The following is a 22064-nucleotide window of genomic DNA, read 5'->3' as shown; positions in this document are numbered from 1 at the left end:
CCTTGATGAGCCTTTCTTTTTTAAAAAAACATATTACAATCTCACCAACACAAGTGGAATATTCAAGATGTTTTGCTCTGTATGTTGTGATGATGCGGACCAGGGGAGTTTTCATCCCTTCAGGTTGAGGTAGTGCGTGTCCTTCAGAGTGCAGACACTTGGAAACAGTGTAATGATGATAAATTAACCAGCTGATGTTGTAATGCCCTTTTGGCGTTGTATTTCAGCATGCTATTTCCAGCTACAGCAGATATTAGGAAAAAATGAATTTTGCTGCCTCCACTAAAAAAACAACGGATTACAGACGGTTTGTTGTCAAATATACATGAGAAACGGACCAGTGTTTCTCAGCTGTTTCAGCTTTCTTACTAAGCCATGACCAAAATTGCCGTGCTATTCTTAACTTTAAAGTGGCCGTAATCGCCATTTCTTTAACCAAATCCGCTGTTTCCCTCAGCTTTATGGAGCTTCATACTGAGTTTCAGCTCATTGTTTAGATGTCTGGCTACAGCTTTACTTTTGGGTTCACTCTTACTGCTCGCAAAACCTAATTTCCAGCAGCTGTTGTCAGCGAAAAAATCTCTTTAAATCAACTGCTCACGAGGTGTTTTGCACCAAACAGTAGACAGATAGAGTTAGAGACTAGCTGGTGAATATAGTGGAGCATTTAACAGCTTAAGATCCAACTATTTTCCCTCAGGAGTTGGTAGAGACCAAAAACAGAGCTAAAAGAGAATGAAAAATTGGACAGCCATCCAGAATCACGACTCCAAATTAATTATATGATGTTGCAGAGTATGAGAACTTTACCATATCAACTTAAAGGTCGTGATATGCCAAGTTTGTGTACACAACTTATTTTCTTCTACCACCAGGTGGCCTGTTATTGCAGGTTTAAATGGTTCTGCTATCCCAATTTGATCCATTATTTAACCTTTATAAGTGAATGTGAAGCATGTTAAGTTTTTATTTTTGTGCTACAGTCATGTTATATTTTCACAGTGTAGGAATGTAGTGAGTGATATTTGCACATAACGTGTGTCCACAATAAGAAAAAAAACTAAACAGTGTAAATTTCTATCAGGATTTTACTTTATATTAAAACAAAAGAATTAAAGATTACAAATTTCCATTTGTAAAATCTCCATCGTTAGGTGGGTGTTGTGTACCATCGTGTCTGGCAGCATTTATGCCACTCTTTCTTGTCATATTTTGACTATATGTCAGTGCAAGAGAGCAGCATTTAATGAGATTAAACCCATCCTAGATTATCCTGGTGCTATTAGCAGGGGGCAAACAGATAATCCCTGCGATTGGCTTGATGAGAGCTAAAGCAGCACATACTCACATACGCACACAGAATAAATAATTCACCTATAGGTTGTACTATCATTAGACCTATACATTTCACTCTAGCTATCCAGGAGTGCAGGTGCTTGCAGCTTTCCACCATATTTCTGAGGCACAGTATAATCTCCCTGCTTCTACATTTGATAAGAGGTCTGATCTGACCTGACTGGGTGGTGCGCGATGCTTGTGCTGCACTCCTTACTAATGGATGAGCCCTGTTCTATGAAACAGAAGAGCAATGTTAGAGCCGGCAGAGCTGCTGCATACTACCTCTACTCCGGGTCCTATTTATATCTCCATGACCTATCTGACATGGGCTGCCACAGCCAGGTTTCACGATGACTTGCAGCTCTACTTTAGAAGTGGGATTTGGTTAAGGTCGCTTTGTTGTTGTCATATCTCTCAGGCAGCAGCAGGTAAGGTCAGTGAGCTTAGAGTCCTGGTTGCAGCAACTTTGAGAGGAGCGTTTTGTTTAGGACTGGCAGATGGAGATGGTAGCGGAGGGGAGGGAGGGGTCATGCGAGAAAAGGCACCCCAGGCACTTGGCAGCTGAGGGCCATGCGCCTGTACGCCTACATGCCTTTAGCACGGGACTCTCATCTGACTCTCTCTCTCTCTGACACACACACACACTCAGACACACAAACACACAGATATTCAGACAACCATAGCAGAGGAGCTGAGGCTGTGATGCACTCAGTCAACTGCACAGTGAACTCTCTCAATGATCTATTACAGCTACAACAAGAAAAGACTAAAGATTTCTTGTTTATAGTAGTCTAAATACTTGGAGCCATGATGATTCACTGACTCAAAAGCCATCGATACCACTGGGTTATGATATCAAACAAAAGCATTTATAGATAATCATAGCTGTGGCCCAGTTTGTGTGTGTGTGTGTGTGTGTGTGTGTTTGTGTGAAAGTTAGTAAGGATGAGATGCAGTAAGATTAAATATTGCACATAATAATACATACCGACACACGCAGCCAGGATTCTCCTCTGTGTCGACCATCTTCCTACTACTCCACCCTTGTAGCCGCAAAATGCTTAATGCCAATTCAACACGTGTCAACAGAAAATGTAGGACAGGTCTGCTGGGCACCGACTCAGCCAATCACAGAGCTTGTTTATTGGCAGTGATCTCTGGACAGGGGTTGCCAGAGGTTGCTGTATGGCCATATAATTCATCATGATAGAGAGCAGTGGTGCTTGTGTTTGAGATCCACCTGCAATGCAGTATAGCAGTGATCTGACCTGGTTTGGCCAGCCATCTTTGTGTCAATGTCAAATAACCAGGACAGATGTAGTCACCTCATTCAAGTGCGCATTAAACCTTAGTATTAAGCCTTATTATGAAGTCAAATCACTTTAACTGTAATTACACATATGAGCAAATCCTGATTTGTTAGTAATCCACACTTTTTTTACCAGCAAAACCCTTCTCCTTGGATATAAAGCAGAATTTCAGTTTAACGATGTGAATATTTGTCTCTTGACATATTCACAATAACAATGATTCTGAAAATCTGTAAATCGTTTTCTTTACTCATCTGTGACGGTAAAGTCAATATTTTCAGTTTATGGACAAAACAAGACTTTTGAGGATGTCGCCTGGGGCTTTGGGAAACATTGATCAACAATTTTCAACATTTTTAGACCAATTAGCTAATCGATTCATAAAAAAAAATATATAGACTACGAAAATGGTTGTTAGTTGCAGCCCTGTTTAGGTTGAGGATGATGCTGCACACAATGTCGCCTTCAACAGACTCAAAGAATTCAATGATACAACTAAATCCTAATCCTGACATTGTGATATAGTTTCCTCCCCAAGAGTCAAGCTTCACCTTAAGTCCTGTCCTGCCATTACTGTAAAATGTACAGGAAATACAGTGTTGCATATCTCATGACTTAAACATGGCTGCCTCCTGACCTTCCTGACTGCAATGCAGTTCATACTCAACATTTCCCAACTGGCAAGAGTCAGATGTTCTGAACAGTGGTTATATCTGGCTGTCTTTGTGGCCGTCTTTTTACATCTCCTCCTCTCTTGAGACTTAAGCCCTCACTGGTGATGATTAACCCAAATTCATTCCTCTCCTCTCTGCTCCTCCAACATATAGATGCCCACATACTTCACTGAATCCTGTCCTTATCTCACACAGTGAAAACGCAGTGCTTATGTTCATCTCTGCAACCTATCTCCTCCTGCTTGTCCTCTTTTCTCCACTTTCATTTTCCTTTCCCTCTGGACCAGTCCTCATCCTCCTCCCCTTTCTCTCCTTCTCCTCATTTCTTATTTACCCTGCTGCATCAGAAGCACAAGATTGGTATCTGACTGACTGACTGTTTGAGCGCCTGACTAAATGAATGTTTGACTGACTCACTGAGCTCCAAAGCAGCCTGTATTACCACTCTTACTTGGCCACAGTTGCAGACCAAGCAAACCAATTATAGTAAGCACCATACCGTGGAGGTCTAGGTTAGGTTTGATCCCGCTTGTGTTTACTTGTTGGTACAAAGAGAAGAAAATAGTTTTTAACCTCAACCCCTTGAATGTTTACTTTCTAATTGTGTGTATTTTGATGCAACAAATGCAGTTTAAAATGTCTATAGCATTTTGTTGAAGGATTAAACTGATATACAAAAAATAGTGTTGTTGAGATGCACCTAGCCTTCTAAACTGATGGCACGAATTAATATCTCATGAATGTGCCAGCGAAAACACTGATGTGACACAACAGATAAACTTCAGCCACTGCTATAAGTGTCAACCTTTTTGCAGACAGGCTGACAGCAGTCAACAAGGGGAATGTCGGCTGATTCTGATGTTAGGCTGATAGATCGGTGCCTCTCTAGTGTGTTTACCTCACCTGCACCTATCACCAGTGGCCGTTTAATTATGCTCTGCTCTAAATGTCAGAACACACAATCTAATCACCATTTATTAGTACAGCAGTTTGTCAAACCAGCCGTCTATCCATCCCTTTGGTCTGTCTATTCGTACACGCAGCGAACCGAGCTTGGGTTGTGGCGATACATGATATAGATCTTGATGTTTTGAAATCTCCTCAAAAGCACTTAATGGATGCTCGGACTGGGCAACAAAATGAAAAATAGCATATTTGACCAAATACTTAAATATCAATCCTGTGACAATATTATAGTGATGACTATTGGTACCTTGACAAAATGTTAACACAATGAGTTTTTGAAACTTAATCATCAGTAATCAGTAAAATAACAAGCGGGTAACGTATTAGAACAAGTAAAGCCGTCTGTTAAGTTCAGAAAACGACATCACTTTACTGTAATGCAGCCTTTAAAACTAGGAAAAGACAACAGTTATGCCGTCTCACAATATGTGGACATCTTAAATCAAGACAAAATATAGTCTCATATCATGATATCATTATAATATCGATGTATTAATTAAAGATTTATCCATTCAACCACTAACCCATCTTTATTCTCAGCATGTACACAATCCAAAGCAAACACTGACTAGCTGACTATCTTTATTCAGAGCTACAGTGGTGGCAACATCAAATAAGACTATGATACCATCTCGACGATTCATCCACTGCTATCTCTGCCTAAACGCCCACACCTCCCCTCACCCTAAGGTTGTCACACAGTACGGACAGATGTGCAGTCTTTATGGGAAGAGCAGCCATTACAAGATGGTCTGCTGGGGCAGATCATCTGTCATTCACAGTGTTGGCTGTAGGTTTATCTCACATTGACCCACTCAGCCTGATAGCGCTGAGATAAAGGACCTGAGTAGGGACCTTCCTTTACAGAGGAACATAAGTCGATCTCCAGCTGTAAATCCTGTCTTTGACCTACACGGTTTCCACTCCTAAAGGATCTTAAGCTGAGGCAAAGCTAGAAAGAAGCACAGTTTAATCGTTTATATCACTTCTTTTTTATTTTATAGTGCCCATGCCTTCAAATAACATAATATTCTTTATATAGTGGCTCTGCCTTAAAACTCATTATGTTGATAAGAGAGTGAATGTCTTCCTTAAATTGATTTTTAATGAAAAAAACAAAAAACAATTCATACTTTTTTACGTTTAGCAGTTAAATTTCCTATTCCAGCCTTCACTCATGTAGCCCTTCAAAGACATGGCGATAACAAAGGCTCAGTCTGGCCATCTGGTAGACTAAGCTAAGATGAACCATTGCGCTTACTCAGAGCCAATTCTGTACTTGCAGAGTAATGTCAGCAGATGCCACTGACAGAATGAAATGTGATGCTTGTGCTTATGACATGTTTCCACCATTTGACATTGTAGTATGATGGATAACATATCCGGGAGTGTTCAACAGAGCGGACAGTTGGTACTTTTTGAACACCACTCAGTGTGACTTAGTCCAAACACACTGATACACTGCAAAGGGATGCGTGTCTACAAAGAAGAGTATCCAATTTAAAAGTGTCTGAAGTGTCGTACTTAACACAAGAACAAACAAACAAATGGAAAAACAACCATTCAGCGTGTCTACAGCCTCCTCCAAAACCAAAATAAAAAATTGGAGAACAAATCAATACAGTGAAAAAAACCCAAAATAAGTAGCAGGCGGTGGCGGTCGCTGAAACAACATAAGCAATCAGCAATGTCACATTCTTTCAACTGAAAGGCAGCAACCGGGCTTTGTGCATATTAATCGCCCTCCTATTTTGTCTCCTTCCTTCCTCCTCCTCTGTCCCCTCTTCAACACTCCTCCACTCCTTTCTCCGCCTCGCTCCTCTCATCTTCTAAGACTATAATCACTGGGCTTACACTTCACTGTCACTCCTCAATGCCAGCGTGAATGTGCGCTTGTGTTTCGCTGGTCTATTTGTGTGCCTGCGTGTACTGTACGTGTGTACAGCATGGGTGCATTTGTGTGTTTTCGACTTGTACATGGGTGTGGGTGAACATATGCATTTCCATGTTTCTGCTCTCTGCTGTGCTCTGCATGCCTGCACATACAGGGTGGTCCACCCCCTATAGTGTATGTGTGTGTTTGTATGTTGGTTAAGAGCGCTGCTTGCTCGATAACCATGGAATCCAGGGTTGCTAGTATCATTAAGCTCTTATATAAGCATGTATGCCCTCACACACACACACACACACGTTAATGCATAATCTGGTCTTCTTATCAAACAATGAGTTCGAAGACCTGTATTCTGACTCACAGTGATTGTTATTATGATTATGTTGCTTTCATAACCTGATATGTTTTCCTCTTGAAACAGGATAATGGAGCAGGATGTAACAAAAAATATGAGCAAAAGGATATTATTTTTTTTATTTATTTCATGGTTGGGTTAGAGGATTAAATTATCTATATTATATGAAACTATATGCTGCTTTTCGATGATAGAAAGATGAGAGGTGGAGGCCGACGTTGTTGGGCTATCACAGATCTATCGGTATCTGCATATATGCGGCTCAATGTGCTTCAAAAAAATTGAAAAAACAAAAGAGATTGCAGAAAAAGATGCTTGTGATAATTTATAAATATTAAATTCCCAATAAGTTTACTGTTTTCGTGCACTGATGTCATTCTGGACTATAAAGTTTATTGCTGGACTGTAAAATATCCTGCCTCCATTACATATCTCTGTCACAGATGTTTGCTAACCACAATTTAGGGATTATTTAAAATACAATTGAGTATATCTGCCGAGATATGCATATTGGATTTTTTTACTCCCTAATATCCATTTTAACATCAGCCACAAAAATCAATATCGGTCGGGCTCTAGTGAAAAGTATAAATTAAAGGAGGACTGCAACTAACACTTATTTTCTCTGGTGATCAATGTGTCGATTATTTTTTGGCTTACTTGTCTGGTCCATAAAGTAGAGATGCAACAATCAGTCAATATTCGTTTAAAAGATTGATGACCAACTTTCGATAATTGATTAATCATTTCAGCCATTTTCAAGTTAAATGTCAAAGATATCCAGCTTCTTAAATGTAAGAATATGCTGCTTTTTGTCATTTATAAAAGAAAATGAAGAGTCTTTGGGTTTTGGACTGTTGGACAAAAAAGGAAATTTGAAGACGTCACTATAGACTTTAGAGATGAAGCGACAAAGAAAATAATTGTTAGTTGCAGCCCTGCTGTGGAGCTGACCTTTAGTAGCACTGTGGAGTAATGTTTTGTTTGTCACGCACCCACACACAAGTGGCACCATACACAATCCTGCCAAAGAAGGAGAACACCAGCTAGTAAACTTGGATGTAAACAATGCAGGTTTCAAAATGTACAAAAAAATTGGATGAAGGAAATGGATTTAATATGTTTGTTTGACCTCTATAACCACATAAATCTGTTATCTTCAGTAACACAAAATGTAAACATAACTTTTATTTGTTTTAAGAAAATGGTAGCTTTAATCTAAAGACAACTTTGGACTTTGCACAAGTTCAAATTTCAAAATCATGAATCTAACTAGTTTCAAGAATGAATAGATGTCATGCCTTTATAAAACAGGGCCCACTCTATTGTACGTCCATCTGTTGATTTCTGCCCCCAAATCCAGCCCTTATTTTAATAGATGGATTGAATGGACTGTCCTACCTTTTAATTTTATTGTTGGTAATCTATCCACCCATCTGGGAATATACTCTACGACACCGATAATCTTGTAATACCTGGAGAAAGAAACACCTCCTTATTGTATTTCAGTTTTATGCCAACTGGGTGGATCTACACACTCTGTAGTTCACTTGTGTGTGTGTGTCACATCTCAGACAGCGTGGATTTTTAGCGAACATTTCATCAGTGTTTTGACATTTTCACATTTAACCGGACTGAGGGGTGCTACAATATCAGGACATAATGAGATTGTGTGGTTGCAGTCAGATATTAAGAAAAACTCCTCATTAACTGTCCCTCTCTCTTTCTTTTTTCTGTCTCTCTGTCTCTGTCGCCTTTCAGATCACCAGAAGCTGGAGAGAGAGGCTCGGATTTGTCGCCTGTTGAAACACCCCAACATCGGTGAGGACATGTCTTTTTATGTTTCACCTCTTACTGCCAACACCTGTCTGGAATGAAACCCAAATCTATTACTACTTAATTCAAAGTAAAGGCCTATTTGTTATTGTTTTGATTTGCATAATATCCATGTATTAGTTCTTCTCTCACAAAATAGATTACATTACTACTATTTGTAAAGAGAGATCAGTCTGTTAATAGTACCTTAAAATATAAACCCATTTATCACAACTTTCTACAAAATAAACCCTATCTATTGCTAAATATTAGAAAATTATTTTGTAGCAATACACAGTATGGTAATACACAAGTGTGTAATCTATTTGTGTTGATTAAGTATACCCCTTTATTGCCATAACCTCCTACTGTACTGTTAATATATATGATATAGGACTCAATTATCATGATACTATGTGGTTTCTACCCCCACACACTCTCTCACTCCCTCTTTATCTCTCTTTTTTGCTCCTACTTAAAATATGGCAGCGTTACGCTGTGTTATTCATAAATTAATTTGCATTAACACAAATATTAACATTCTCATAATTAAAGGATAAGTACCGTTTTTTACAACCTGGACCTTATTTCTGGCAAAAGATATGGTCATTTACTCACCCAGATAACTTTGGTGTCATTCGGCGTCGTTCGGACGAAATTAGATCCAGTGTAGCGGCGATATATCCATATAATGGGAGAGACGGGGCAGCGACACACAGCCTCTATATAACGCATTATCTGCCACGAAACTAGTTCATTTCATCAATATTTTGTTATGAAATGCTAGCGCTATTAGCCTCTGAGTCCGGGCTCGTCCGTTATCAACATCCGGGGTCAAACTAGCAGTAGCAGCTACAGGTAATCAAGCCGCGCTGTCGCGGGTGCGCGCGCAGCTCAGAGACGACATCTTCCAGGTCAGAGGTAGTAGCTCAACCTACAGACCCCGGATGTTGACAACAGACGAGCCCGGACTCAGAGGCTAATAGCGCTAGCATTTCATAACAAAATATTGATGAAATGAACTAGTTTCGTGGCAGATAATGCGTTATATAGAGGCTGTGTGTCGCTGCCCCGTCTCTCCCATTATATGGATATATCGCCGCTACACTGGATCTAATTTCGTCCGAACGACGCCGAATGACACCAAAGTTATCTGGGTGAGTAAATGACCATATCTTTTGCCAGAAATAAGGTCCAGGTTGTAAAAAACGGTACTTATCCTTTAATATGCTGAGAATCTCTCATATGTCTGTTTATCTTTCTCTTCCAGTCCGTCTTCATGACAGTATATCAGAGGAGGGCTTCCACTACCTCCTGTTTGACTTGTAAGTTATCCTCCACTACTTTCCCGCCCTTGCCTATACAGTATATGCAATTACATAACTCTCTCGCTCTCCTATATTTCTCCCACCCCCCAAACACAACTACCACCACCCACGCCATCCACATCCATCTCTTGGCAATTCCCTCTTGTTTCCATGGTAACAGTGTGGGAAGGGGGGAGGATTGGGGGAAGGGGGGTGCCGTTGGAAACAAGAAATTAACTAGGAATCCAATCCAAGCATTCCCAATATTAACGTATTTGTGTGTATGTATGTGTGTGTGTGTGTTTGTGTGTGTGTGTGTGCACGCGCAGGGTTACCGGAGGTGAACTGTTTGAGGACATCGTTGCCAGAGAGTATTACAGCGAGGCCGACGCCAGGTAGGAGCGCAGCTGTCACTCCTGTATGTGCGAAAGGGCTTCTCCTCGTCCTTAAATGTCTTCTGTTGTCTCCTCTTGTCTAGTTTACGTATTTTCCCTCTTCTTCTGTGACTCTGCTTTACTCTCTTTTCTACTCTTTGCTGCTCTCCTTCTCACTTTCTGCCCTTTTCCTTACCTTTTTTCTACTCCTCACACCCCCCCTCTGCATGTTTTCTTATTATTGGCTTAATTTCTGTCTTCATTTTGTTTCTACTGTCCTCTTTTGTTTCTATTGTCTTTTCTCTTCTTTCCGGCTAGCTGTTTCCCTTTCTCTCTTTCTGTTAACTTCTAATTTACCTCTTATTTTTGGCATATTACTATTTTTTCTTATACTTGTTTTCCTCCTCCTCCTTATTTTCACTATACCTCCTCTCTCAATCCCACAGCACTTTACCTCTCACACTGACAACGGGACAAGCTTTAGGTTCAATCCAAGGTTTGACTGATGAGGGTTTTCAAGACCAAAATAACACTTTAAAAAAGAAATTCAGCTTTTCAAGTTTTCAGATGTGAAAAGTGGGGTGGATGTTGTTGCCCAATTTAAGTAAACTTCACATTGAATTGGCGTCTGCGAGTTTCTGCCTGCTAGTTTAATTGCAGCAAGTGTTGTGATTACATTTTACATCTTGTAGTGAAAATTGAGCTACCAACAGAGTTTGTAATAAAAGTGATTTCTGCTAAGTGCAAAACATGTCATAGCAAGAGCACTTAGCAGAAGAAAGAAAAGCATTTTTGATAGATCTACACATTTTGTGTTTTTAAAAACAAAAGTAACATATTTGTTGTTAAAAGTGTACCACATCCAAAAAGTAGTAAAGTAAAGTTGTCTCCAAAACAGTAATAAGCCCATAACGCAGGACACACTGAACCCAGTTCCCTTGCTAATAATAATAAAAACTGCATCTTTTGTCTCACAGAAGGTCACTAATATTTGTAATGAAATCAACAAACTCATATTGGTGAAAACTTAAATATGCGTCTTTTAAAATAAAATATCCAATTAACTTGCCTGATGCTAGTGGTCCACAGTACACCCCTATACTGTTATGATGCCCCCTTCATTTCCCCCTGTGCTTTCACTTACTCAAACAGTAGGAGACATACAAACCAAACGAGTAGCTCTGCCCACCTGTCGTGTTTGTGTGTATTTTCAGTCTCACCTTCTCTACTTCTCTTTTCTTAATTTTCATTCAGCCCTCTTCTTAACTTTCTTTTTCTCCCCCACCACCACAACCACAACCACCCATGTTGTTTTATATCTCACTCCCACCACTCGTGCTGACTCATCGACACACACACAGTTCACTTCAACCAATGGCGGAAGAGGAAATGGAGTAGTGGGGGGGTGGACAGACAATAGGCTGAGAGAACAGTGAGAGAGATACTTGAAAATGACAGTCGTGATGTGGGTGTTAGTCCATTCAACAACATCAAAAGTGAAAATGAATAGTCTGATATTGTAGAAATTCATGCCAATATGGCACAATAAACGATTGTCTGTAGTCTCTCCTCCAGAGCTGTTTGACCTGTAGCTTGAGAACAGCGGGCCCTTTGAGCAAAGTGTTATTCAGTTAATTAGCTTTGTGACCAGCTTGTGTTACATTTATTGAAAATGCTTTGAAATAAAATAAAAGTCAAAATTGATGTTTAAGTGTTTTAATCATACGGGCCAACAAGCCCAATGAGGTGATTTATGGGGTTTCCTGATGGACAGACACCTGTAGCTTTGTTGCTAAAGTAACCTTTAACTGCTGCTAATGCAGCTGTCATTATAAAGTTAGCTTGGATAGCAGTGCAGCAAGTGGTCCTCTATGCTGCCAGTGTGGAGAGCCGGATGATCGCTAGGTCCATGGCAGGGAGCGATCGCACATTCAGCTGTATTGACTAATGTAATCTCTGTAAACTACAATCAATATCTGCCTGTTTTGTAGGAAACATGTAACTAGCCGTTTCATGTGAATTTTAAATACTTTTATTTGCTCTATATGATAACATTGATACCTTTTTCATATTGTTTTCATTCATATTATCCATCTATTTTCTCTGCCCCTGTATCCCATTCAGAGTTGCTGGCTGAGTTTCAATCCCAGCCAGAGGCTGTGTAACCCCAGCTGAAATGTTAGTAAAACTATTTTAACTATTTTATAAAAAGTAGTCGAGAGTAGTAGAGTGGAAAGCTTTGGCTCACAGCTCAGCATTTAGTCAGTGCAGTGAGCTCTATCACCAATTAAAATCAGGCATGATATGATTTTCAGAAGGCCTGATGAGCTCATTGGACAGATTGAATATACCTTATGGTCCCATTACAGCTCAGCGATGGGTCTAGCATTATTTTGATCCAGTTTTTATTAAGTATGCTGTACAAACAACTTGATTTGATGACAGCTGTTGCAGCTGCAAGGCATGGCATGGCAGCAACAACGGGTGGCAAAGAGGCCCACATGTCACTCACAGTAGAAAAGGTCGCCTCACAGTAGTCCAGTTGTCTAATTTGTAATGCAAACATACGATATACATACAGTATATTCCCTTTAAAACCATATGCAGGTACCAGCAAGCTTAAATATTTCACAGCCATGACAAGGACATAAAACTGACCTATGAGATTCTCACGAAAGCATACCGTCTTATTTGAACTTTCTAGTTTCTAATATTAAAACAGATTCACTGTATCTACCGTGGAAGTAAACTTTAACCTGTGTCTTAATCGCTGAAACTGTAAGTAGCAGTGTAGAAGACGAGCTGGCTTATGCCGTTTGTGGAATCTTAACAAAGCTTTTGTAGCGCCACAAAAAATTGTGCCTAAGGTAAAGCATTTCAGTTTGCTAATTATCTGGGCTTTCTGCCTGTTCATCTCCTGTGTGCTAAGGAGAACAAAACTGCATATTTAGCAGTCTCCAACAACTGCCAGCTCCTTATGCCTGATGCTGAGGAGCTTCTGTTTTGGCTCTGGTCCCGTCATTTTTGCCAGCTAACAAAGGCTGAAGAGTCACAGTTTTTTAATCCTTGTGGGTATGTGGGTATGTGTGTATGTGTGTGTGCATGTGTGTGTGTGTGTGAGCTTGTGTGTGTGAGCCAGGGATGAGTACAGCAAGTGTTTACAAGGTGGGTGGGGAAGACAGTAATCACTAGGGAGGTTATAGCTTAGATTGGCAGTTATAAGTACTATACAGTACAGTAGGTACATGGCAGGCTACACACACGCACACACACACACACACACACACACACACACACACACACACACACACACACACACACACACGCATAAACTCAGACACACACTCACTTTTCTCTCCCCTCCCTTCTGAATGTCATCCAGGCCAGTCCCCCCCACCCCCAGCCTCACTCCCTTGGAGACCAGTAAGAAGTGGGACTTTAATTAGCACTGATAATTAGCCTCAAACACACACACCAAACTGCATCACACCTTGTCGCCCCCTTTCAGAATATATCAAGAGTTTCTCCTCAGTAGTGTTTGATTGGATCGAGGCTATTATGAGTAGAACCTGGGAGTAAATTGGGAGGTTTTTTTGCTCGCGAAGGAGAAAACAGATTAAAAAACAAAAGTCCAGAAACCCAGCATTGTTTAACAAGTTATTTTGGCTTACCTACTGTCACATTTAGCAAACAAAGCACATAAACATGAGTTTTATATGCAACTGTCCCTCTTATGTAAGTCTAATGTTCTCACAGCTTTTGTTTTGTTCACCAACCCTTGACAAAAAGAACAAACAGTTTATGCTTTAGTTTCCATGATGACATTTTGAAATATTGTTCGCACATCCTAACATTTATTTTTATTGTCACACAGCACTGAAACATGGCAGGAAACAGGACTTACTAGTTTGTTTACATTACACACAAGTCTAGCGAGCTTTATTTAAGTACAGTGAGTATTTTCTACTTATTTATTTACAAATTAATGGAAATATGCCATCATACATCACCTCCTATTACAATGACCCCAAAATCATTATTTGACCCGTTTGAGTGATTGGCTAATGGTTGAAGTCCTGCGTGTAAACATTAAAGTTGGGAAACTTTTAAATATGTTTGTTGTTTGTTTTCTCGTAAATCATTTTTTGTGTGTATTGAATACGTAAGCACATAAGAGGGAGAGAAGGTGCCCACTTTTGACATACAGACGGGCTCTGTGTTTGATTTTCCTCCCAGTATCTCTTTACTCCCCTGCAGAGAACAGTGGGACATTGTTGCTCAAAGTGCTGAGCAAGTCACATTTTTTGGCAAGTGTGACGAGGGCTGCACTTTTTTGCCTCTTTGCCCCACCAGGAGTTCATCAGCAGACGAGTCCTTTGGAAAGACATAATGGTTTTGGACAGTGAGGCGCTAGAGGCACACACAAAATGGACAAACAAATGAGTGGGATGGATGTGCTCTCCCCTGTCTGAATGCCGCACACAATGGTTCACTAACAGATGAAGCCATGTGTCCACACATGCAGGCATATAGTCAATTTAAATTTTGTGGTTAAAAAAAATTAAAATCCAAACAAATCATACAGTGATTATTTGCCAGATATGATACACGGCTAGTGGGAATGGTAATTTTTGTATCACAATTTTCATTTCCACTGAAAAAACCAACTCACTTACATCTGGAGAACAAGATTTGTAAGGTCAATGCATTCGGACTACAGAATGAAGTTAATGAATGAATGATACCTTTAGTATTGTAAAAAAAAAAAAGAGTAAATAATAATGCGTGTTAGAAATTAGTTAAATGTTTGATTAAAGTTGGCTCAGGTATTCCTTTGAATACCAGGAAACAAAATGTTCACTGCCCTTTCTGGTTACAAGTACAGAGTACGTTGCAGCCATCACTTGATGCTGGATCAATTTTTACAATCAGGAAATAACTGCAGTCAGTTGGAATTTTTTCGATTTTTTGAGTGTGTGTGCGCGCACGCACGTGTGTGTGTTTCTTTGCAAGCATGCACATAGATCTCTCTCATTCTCTCTCAGTCCTCCCACTCACTAGACACTGTGTGGGTGTGGATCCTGCAGGCTGCCTGTCTCTTTGCTCCTGCTATTAGTCACATATTCTGCACATTACACTCTCTCATTCCTCCAAGCCTACATACATACACATTTAAGTGCACACACACACACACACACACACACACACACACACACACATACACATACAATAGAGTGAGGTAGGTACACGTATCTCTTGCACACACAGTGATGTTTCCCTTTAGTGATGGAAAAATAGCCTGGCATCAGCCCACCAGTCTATGATTCAGTTTCATCATACACATAACTGATCTGTTTCTTGTATTATTATCTATTTCTGCTCTTCAAAGGCTTCCTATCTTTACTTTCACAATCTGTCACCTTTTTTATTTTCCTCTCCTCTCCTCTCCTCTCCTCTCCTCTCCTCTCCTCTCCTCTGTGTTGCTGTGATTTTCGTCTGTCAGGTTGTTCTGCTGTGGCTGCTCCTGTCTCTCATCCTGTTTAAAAAAGCAAAACGAACCGTTTTTGTCTCCTCCACCCGCATTACACCCACCAACCCCTCCCGTCCCAACATCTCTATCTGCATCAATCTTCCTCTCCTCTTCCTCTCTTCTGTCTTTCCCCTGTTATCTGTCCTCTCCTCCTCCTTTTCTTCATTTCATCTGACATCTTTGCCACTTCGCCTCATCTAAACTAACCTGCCATTTTCTCATCTTTAAATTTGTTTTATTCATCTCGTATTGGCCCTGCCTATCACTCCTTTCACCCGGCATCCTATTTTTTTTCCTTATTCACCCCCCCTTCCATCTCTCCACTTTCACCTATCTCTGTATATCCCCATGATCCATCCATCACCATCCTTCCTTTCACCCCCCACCGTCCCTCCTCTCTCTGTTTTGTCTCCACAGTCACTGTATCCATCAGATTCTAGAAAGTGTCCATCACATTCACCAACATGACATAGTGCACAGGGACCTGAAGGTTAGTATATGTAGAGGAGCATCTGCATCCCTCACCTCCTTCCCCTTTTCCCTACAACCTTTGCCTGCTTCCTTTCCTTCCTCCTTCCTTCCTTCCTCCTCCGTCTCGTCTATTCGTGTCGTTCCTGTCAGTTGCTGGTCTAATGTCCGCCTGTCCGAATTGTCTCTTGGTATGCTCTTATGTTTCCTCTTTTTCTTTTGTAGTGTATTGTACTTTCTTTTTTTTTTACCTGGAGGACCCTGGCCTGCCTCACCCACCCACCCTCCCTACCCCATCTGCGCTCCAACCCCTCCTCTTATCAATCATTTTACAAATGACTCCATAACGAAAGCTCCTGTTGCACTGACTGACAACCAGATCAATCAATGAGTGAGCCATGCACACACGCAGCCACCTGCAGTGAACACGCATCCTTCTGCAGGTTTAATAAATATCCAGTGTTTACTCGACCGTACAACCATCAATTTCTCCCACCAGGCTAGTTAAAAAAAACACAGTTATATTTATTGTGATCTCCATTGATTTTTCCAAACCCTCCTACTCCCTTCACTCAGGCTGAGAGTCATTTCTTTTATTGTATTGATCCCTGTGTTTTTAAGACAAGCTCATTCAACAAGTACGTCTCTATCCATGTGTTAAGAGATCTTGAGCATGAAGAAAGGAAACACAACAGAAGAAGTGCAATGCATTTAAAATCGTGAGATTTGTTTGGTTTTATGCCATTCTTATAATCGTGTCCTGAGTTGGTGGCTTGTATATGGAGATGCTTTTGATCTTCTTCTTTGATTAACTGCACAGTACTACTCCTTTTTCTTCTAAATATCCTCAAACCTGAGATATACAGTATACTATTAAAAGTTAAACCCACACACTCAGTTTACACACATTTTCACCCTGAGAGCAATTCTTACACATGATTTCATTAAATTCAGTGTAGTGTATTGTCACACTGATGCAATAAATGGGTTGTGAATGGAAAGGAAAAAAACAATAAACAAAAGAAAAAGCACTTGCCTTTTAATGATCACCATCTACAGATCACAATTAAACCATTTGGTTTATCTCTGCAGCCCTCATTTAATTCTTTGTTTTGAGCCAGTAGGTCTTTATTAATAAATTATATGAATGGTAATTAGTGCTGAAACAGCATCTGGAACTACTGGAAATCAGTGTAGTGTGATTATTTGTATTATAACAAGGGATGTTACAGTGGCACACTTAAGGCTTTGCAACTTTATGCATGTAAACAAAACAAAATGTGTCTTTGATGTGTCAGTTTTAGGCTTACATAATCACCAAAATCACAAAATGATATTACAATACCCAGTTTAAATCATTTAAAGTAGTAGTTGTTGTGGCCTGACTCATGTAAACTGTTAGTGTAAGCCTGCTACTGGGCACCTATTTCTGTCGGCGTTCCCTTCTACTATCTACATGTTATTGTTTTGAAAAATCCCTGTCACTGGAGGAAACAACAACAGCTAAGCAATATTTTTCACGTTATGGAATATACAGCTGTGTGATTCCTTTTTTGTTATTTTGTTATTTAGGCATTATATGTTACTGCAAAAGGGCAAGTAAAGAAGTGAACAGCATAAGTCCTTCATTTATTCACATTGTTGATACCACTAGTCAACGTAAAATAGAAATAAATAAAATATTTGAATTAAATATTGTAAGAAAAACCTGACCCCCCACGTCCACCCCAATAAAATGGTGGATATCGCCCAAGCCAAACAACAACAACAACGTCAGAGCTAGCAACCTACACGCTGAAAATGGCAAGTTACCCTAACCTGGTCGCTAATGGTACAAACTTTACAAGCTCGCAGCTCTTGGCTTCTTGTTTGTGATGATTTAGCTATTTTAATGCCGGGGCTGTCCTCCATAAAGATAGAAAAAACTGGTAATACAGCGATTAATCAGCTCACTGAAAAGACGTCTTTAAAATGTACAGTTCACTGTTTAATTGTGATCTGCTCCATCAGTTTTATACAGAACCAGAGTGAAAACAAGCAGATTATAAGAAGTCACATGATGCCTTTGTGGCAGTGATCTGTAGACCAAATTATTCAGTTGGAGGTGGAGTAACTTGCTAGTTTGCAACTGAACCATAAACAAAATAGCAAAAAATTTGAACTGCAGTTGAGATCCAGATTGCAAATGTTAAAATGATGACACTTGACCTTGTTTTGCCTATTTGCTGTTCAGTACCAAAGACATGCTCTCAGCGTAGTTAAAACAAAGGGCGAGCAATAAAGAGTACAGAATGAATCTTAAAATACAACACATACTGGGTGTGATATCCTCAGTGTGACCACCACTGACTGCTAACGAACACACAGGAACATTAGGGAGCACAGACACAAACATACAAACATGCAGAGGATTCTCAGCCTGCGGGTTACAGAGCTCAACAGCTGACTGAAGTGGGGGAGGATGGAGACACACACGCACACACACGCACTGAACTGCATGCATGCCTACACACTGACAAACATTTCATAGGTGGACATAGTTTGAGCCTCGACCGCACATTTACAGACACATGTGGTCACATGCTTGTGTTGGCTTTTAGTGAGGGATCGCTCACACACACACACTCACACACACACACACACAGACACACACACACACACACACACACACACACACACACACACACACACACACACAGCTCTCAGCATTTGGGCTGTAAATGTGACCTGCCTAGTATTTATTCATTGGGAGACCTTTAGAAACAAGACACAGGATTCTAATTTATAGCCCTGAACTTTACAGTCATGCCAGTCCATCTCTCTCTCTCTCTCTGTCTCTCTCTCTCTCCCTCTCTCTCCCTCTCTCTCTCTCTCTCTGTCTCTCTCGTATCTCTCATGTTATAATATTTCGCAGACTGGCCAGACTCCTGCTTTATTACAGCCTGTTACTGTAAGTCAGATTTAGGGGTCCTTTATGTTTGATAACTTAAAACTGCCGTCAAATGTCAGCTGTCAAATTTAGTAATGGAATGAACCCAAGAACAATTTTGAGATACTTTACTTGAGTATTTCCTTTTTCTGCCACTTTATACTTCCTCTCCACTACATGTATTTGATAAATTGCTAGTTACTTTGCAGATTCATATTATTTTATATTATGTGGGCGGGACATTGTGTCACATTTTAAAATGAGTTTATTTTATCAGCAATCTGACAGAAAAATCACTGAAGCTGATAATTGGTAAAATGGTGAATAAAGTCCCCGATAATCTGCCAGTAGGATTGTGTTTTGCGATGAAACTACACATAGATGAGCCTTTTATTGTGAATAGCTGAAGGCACACCTGTGCAATGCTGATTCTGTTTAAACAGCCTCTTGGTATCTGTATAGCTTGATGGATTATCTTAAAAAAAGGAGAAGCACTTCCTAACACAGATTATAACATATTTGTACTCCGTATTAGAGAGAAATTAGCCATTTGTGTACCCAGAAAAGGTCTTAGATATTTTCCACTTGTGAATAAAGGGAGCAAAATTTGATTGGCAAACACAGCAACTTGCAGAATGCCGCTGCACTGCGTTGTGGCAAATGTTGACAGTGAGCCCTCCAGTTCGGCACCTGGTCTCATTAAAATGAATGACAGGGCTGTATTTTTTTCACATAATGGCTTTTCTGTTTTCTGTATTTTCTTGTGGCCTTATTCAAAATTGCGTTACGTTGTAGTCTGTCAGGCCTCCAGTGGGCAAAAAAGCTGCCTCTTCCAAACCGACTTTTATCGTGTATCATTGAACAGTGTTGCATATTGTCAGAGAAGAAGTCAAAGAAGCCCTTTGTCATGGATTTGGGATTTATATTTAGAAATACAAAATTGTGTCATACAACCACATAGTTGGATCCAGAAATGCAAGTTTCATAACCAACAGCTGTTTTTTTTTGATGCACTGGAAAAAAAAAACTTAATTCATGCACAATCCTCACTGAACTTTGATGAACTTCGACTTTGTCAGTGCACAGGAAGCACATATGCACGGTCAACCTTTGTCTTCACACTCAGGCCACATCCCCAACAGCACAGGCGTTAGTGCATGTGTATGTGAGAGAGAGCGACTGAGTGTGTGCAGCTCCGCTTCAGTCCACACCTCCCACAGCTGGACCCAGGCAATGTACATGGCCCTACGCACACATGTACTCGTTGTCTGTCTCATCACACACATATATATATCTCTCCCTTGTTCCCCTGCTCAGATGTGTCATCTAGTCTCTGCATAGACTCAAACCTCAATCATTCCTCAGCGTCCCTCGCACAGTTTTTGACTTTTGGGTTTTTATTTTTAGTATCCGGCAGCTAACTGACATCAGAATGACAGCTCTTGTCAGCAGGGGCCAGCGAGGCCGGCAATAGACATGGCATTGATCCCAGACACATCATTTAAATGTTATTAATTGCACAATGACTCACTCCTTCCCTTACCTCCTTCATCAACGCCTTCTGTGCCCCCCATGGCCAGACACATTCTCACACCCTCTATCATCACCCAAGGCCTGCTGGCTAAAACATGTGGGGGGGGGGGGATCTAGAATCCACCTGCAGCCAACTGAACTCTAACTTGTGTTTCCGAGGTGAGTATGTCTATGGATATACTCATCTGTGGAGAATAGAGGACCTAAAACATAGATCATCCATGGGTTAGTTGCAGAATAGATCAACTCAAAGGAATCTTCTGTTGCAGAGCACACACAACTATGCCCCTGCAGGCCAGCTGAGTAAAAGCCATAGAGACAGCCATCCCCCTAGACACCTCACCAATGAAAGCCTTTTTAAGGCCTAGGCTTTTTTAAGGGAAGCTCAACACGGAAGAGCAAGCGAGCATACAGGATATTATTATAGGCCTTACATTTGAACCACAGTGGTTAGCTAACCTTGCCCATGTGGCTAACTAGTTGGATGCTATTTAAGTGAACCCTAATTGGCTTCATTTATCGCAAATGTGTGCTTACTTGTGGGTCAGCCGAAGCCAATAAAAGCTGAGAGTGTGACGCCTGGCAACAAAGGAGCCCTTTCAAACCCCTGTTGTACACCTTCATCCCCTCCTACTCTATCATACCTTCCCCCACACCTTCCCTCCCCATACCCCTGGCCTTTGCACGGGATTGTAGCACTGCTCAGACTAACATGCGCCCCCCCTTGGTGTTTGCATGCAGTCATTGCATCCAGCAGATCCTGGAGGCGGTGCTTCACTGCCATCAAATGGGTGTGGTGCACCGGGACCTGAAGGTGAGTCATTGGGATCACCCTGCTGTCCCTTGAGAGTGTGATGATATATTTGTATAAGTTGTTTTGTGGTTGTGTTATTCGTGTAGTCTGTCTAAGTTTGATAAGTAAATGAGAAACTGTGATGTTTGTGGACATAATGTCACTTGCAAAGCCTCAGAACTCATAGAGGGTTTTAAATCATCTTATTCCCCCTGAATTCTGTATAATATAAATACAATTGCTGTCTTTGTAACCCTATATAACACAATTCAGTCCCAGACAATTGTTATTTGTAAAGTAAGACATCTGTTTAGAGTCAGGCCAAGCTCCTTTCCTCAGTCAGAGCTAGAACAGCCTCTACAGCTTTGTGGCGATCACCATGAGATTGTCAAATACCACCTCCAACCTTTCTCTTGCTCTTCCCTGCCATACGCAGCCTCCAGCTCTGTAGAGTCACCTTCCTTTCCTGTTGTGTTAACACCACTTCTCCCTGTCTGTTGAGATTTCAAGCATGCAACGCTGGTCATGCACTGACCAATGCCACCGCTCTGTAACCTTTTTGGAACAGCATCTTGTCACAGCACAGCCAGCCATCTAAGATGGCCCAGGAGGATACTTAATCCGACCTCTGGTCACAGAAAGATGTTAACTATTGATTTTGAGACACCCTATGGGTTTCAATTGCCTCTATAGATCAATGCTTCAACTGAGAAAACTCACTCTCTGTAAACTGCTATTGACTTGTGATGTTGTGACATTTGTTTATATCGGCTGACTGGCA

At 40.7% G+C, this 22064-nt stretch overlaps 1 protein-coding gene across 30 annotated transcripts in view; it reads left to right on the top strand.

Moving 5' to 3' along the window:
- camk2b1 (calcium/calmodulin-dependent protein kinase (CaM kinase) II beta 1) overlaps positions 1-22064 on the top strand; it is a 69675-nt gene that overhangs the window by 8953 nt on the left and 38658 nt on the right. For 23 of the 30 annotated variants that reach the window (XM_084359602.1, XM_084359580.1, XM_084359605.1 and 20 more), the window contains exons 3-6: positions 8296-8355; positions 9620-9674; positions 9986-10051; positions 21232-21304. In XM_084359602.1, the coding sequence (XP_084215728.1) occupies positions 8296-8355; positions 9620-9674; positions 9986-10051; positions 21232-21304 (254 nt within the window). Of the gene's footprint in view, positions 1-8295; positions 8356-9619; positions 9675-9985; positions 10052-15977; positions 16051-21231; positions 21305-22064 lie in introns of all 30 variants that reach the window. The other 7 variants (XM_084359577.1, XM_084359601.1, XM_084359579.1 and 4 more) reach the window with 1 other exon arrangement.

Source organism: Pagrus pagrus (assembly GCF_965226575.1).
Source record: "Pagrus pagrus genome assembly, chromosome: 8".
In the NCBI taxonomy this organism is placed as follows: Eukaryota; Metazoa; Chordata; class Actinopteri; order Spariformes; family Sparidae; genus Pagrus; species Pagrus pagrus.
The sequence above is the reverse complement of the archived record's forward strand: the minus strand, read 5'-3'. Positions and strand labels throughout refer to the sequence as shown.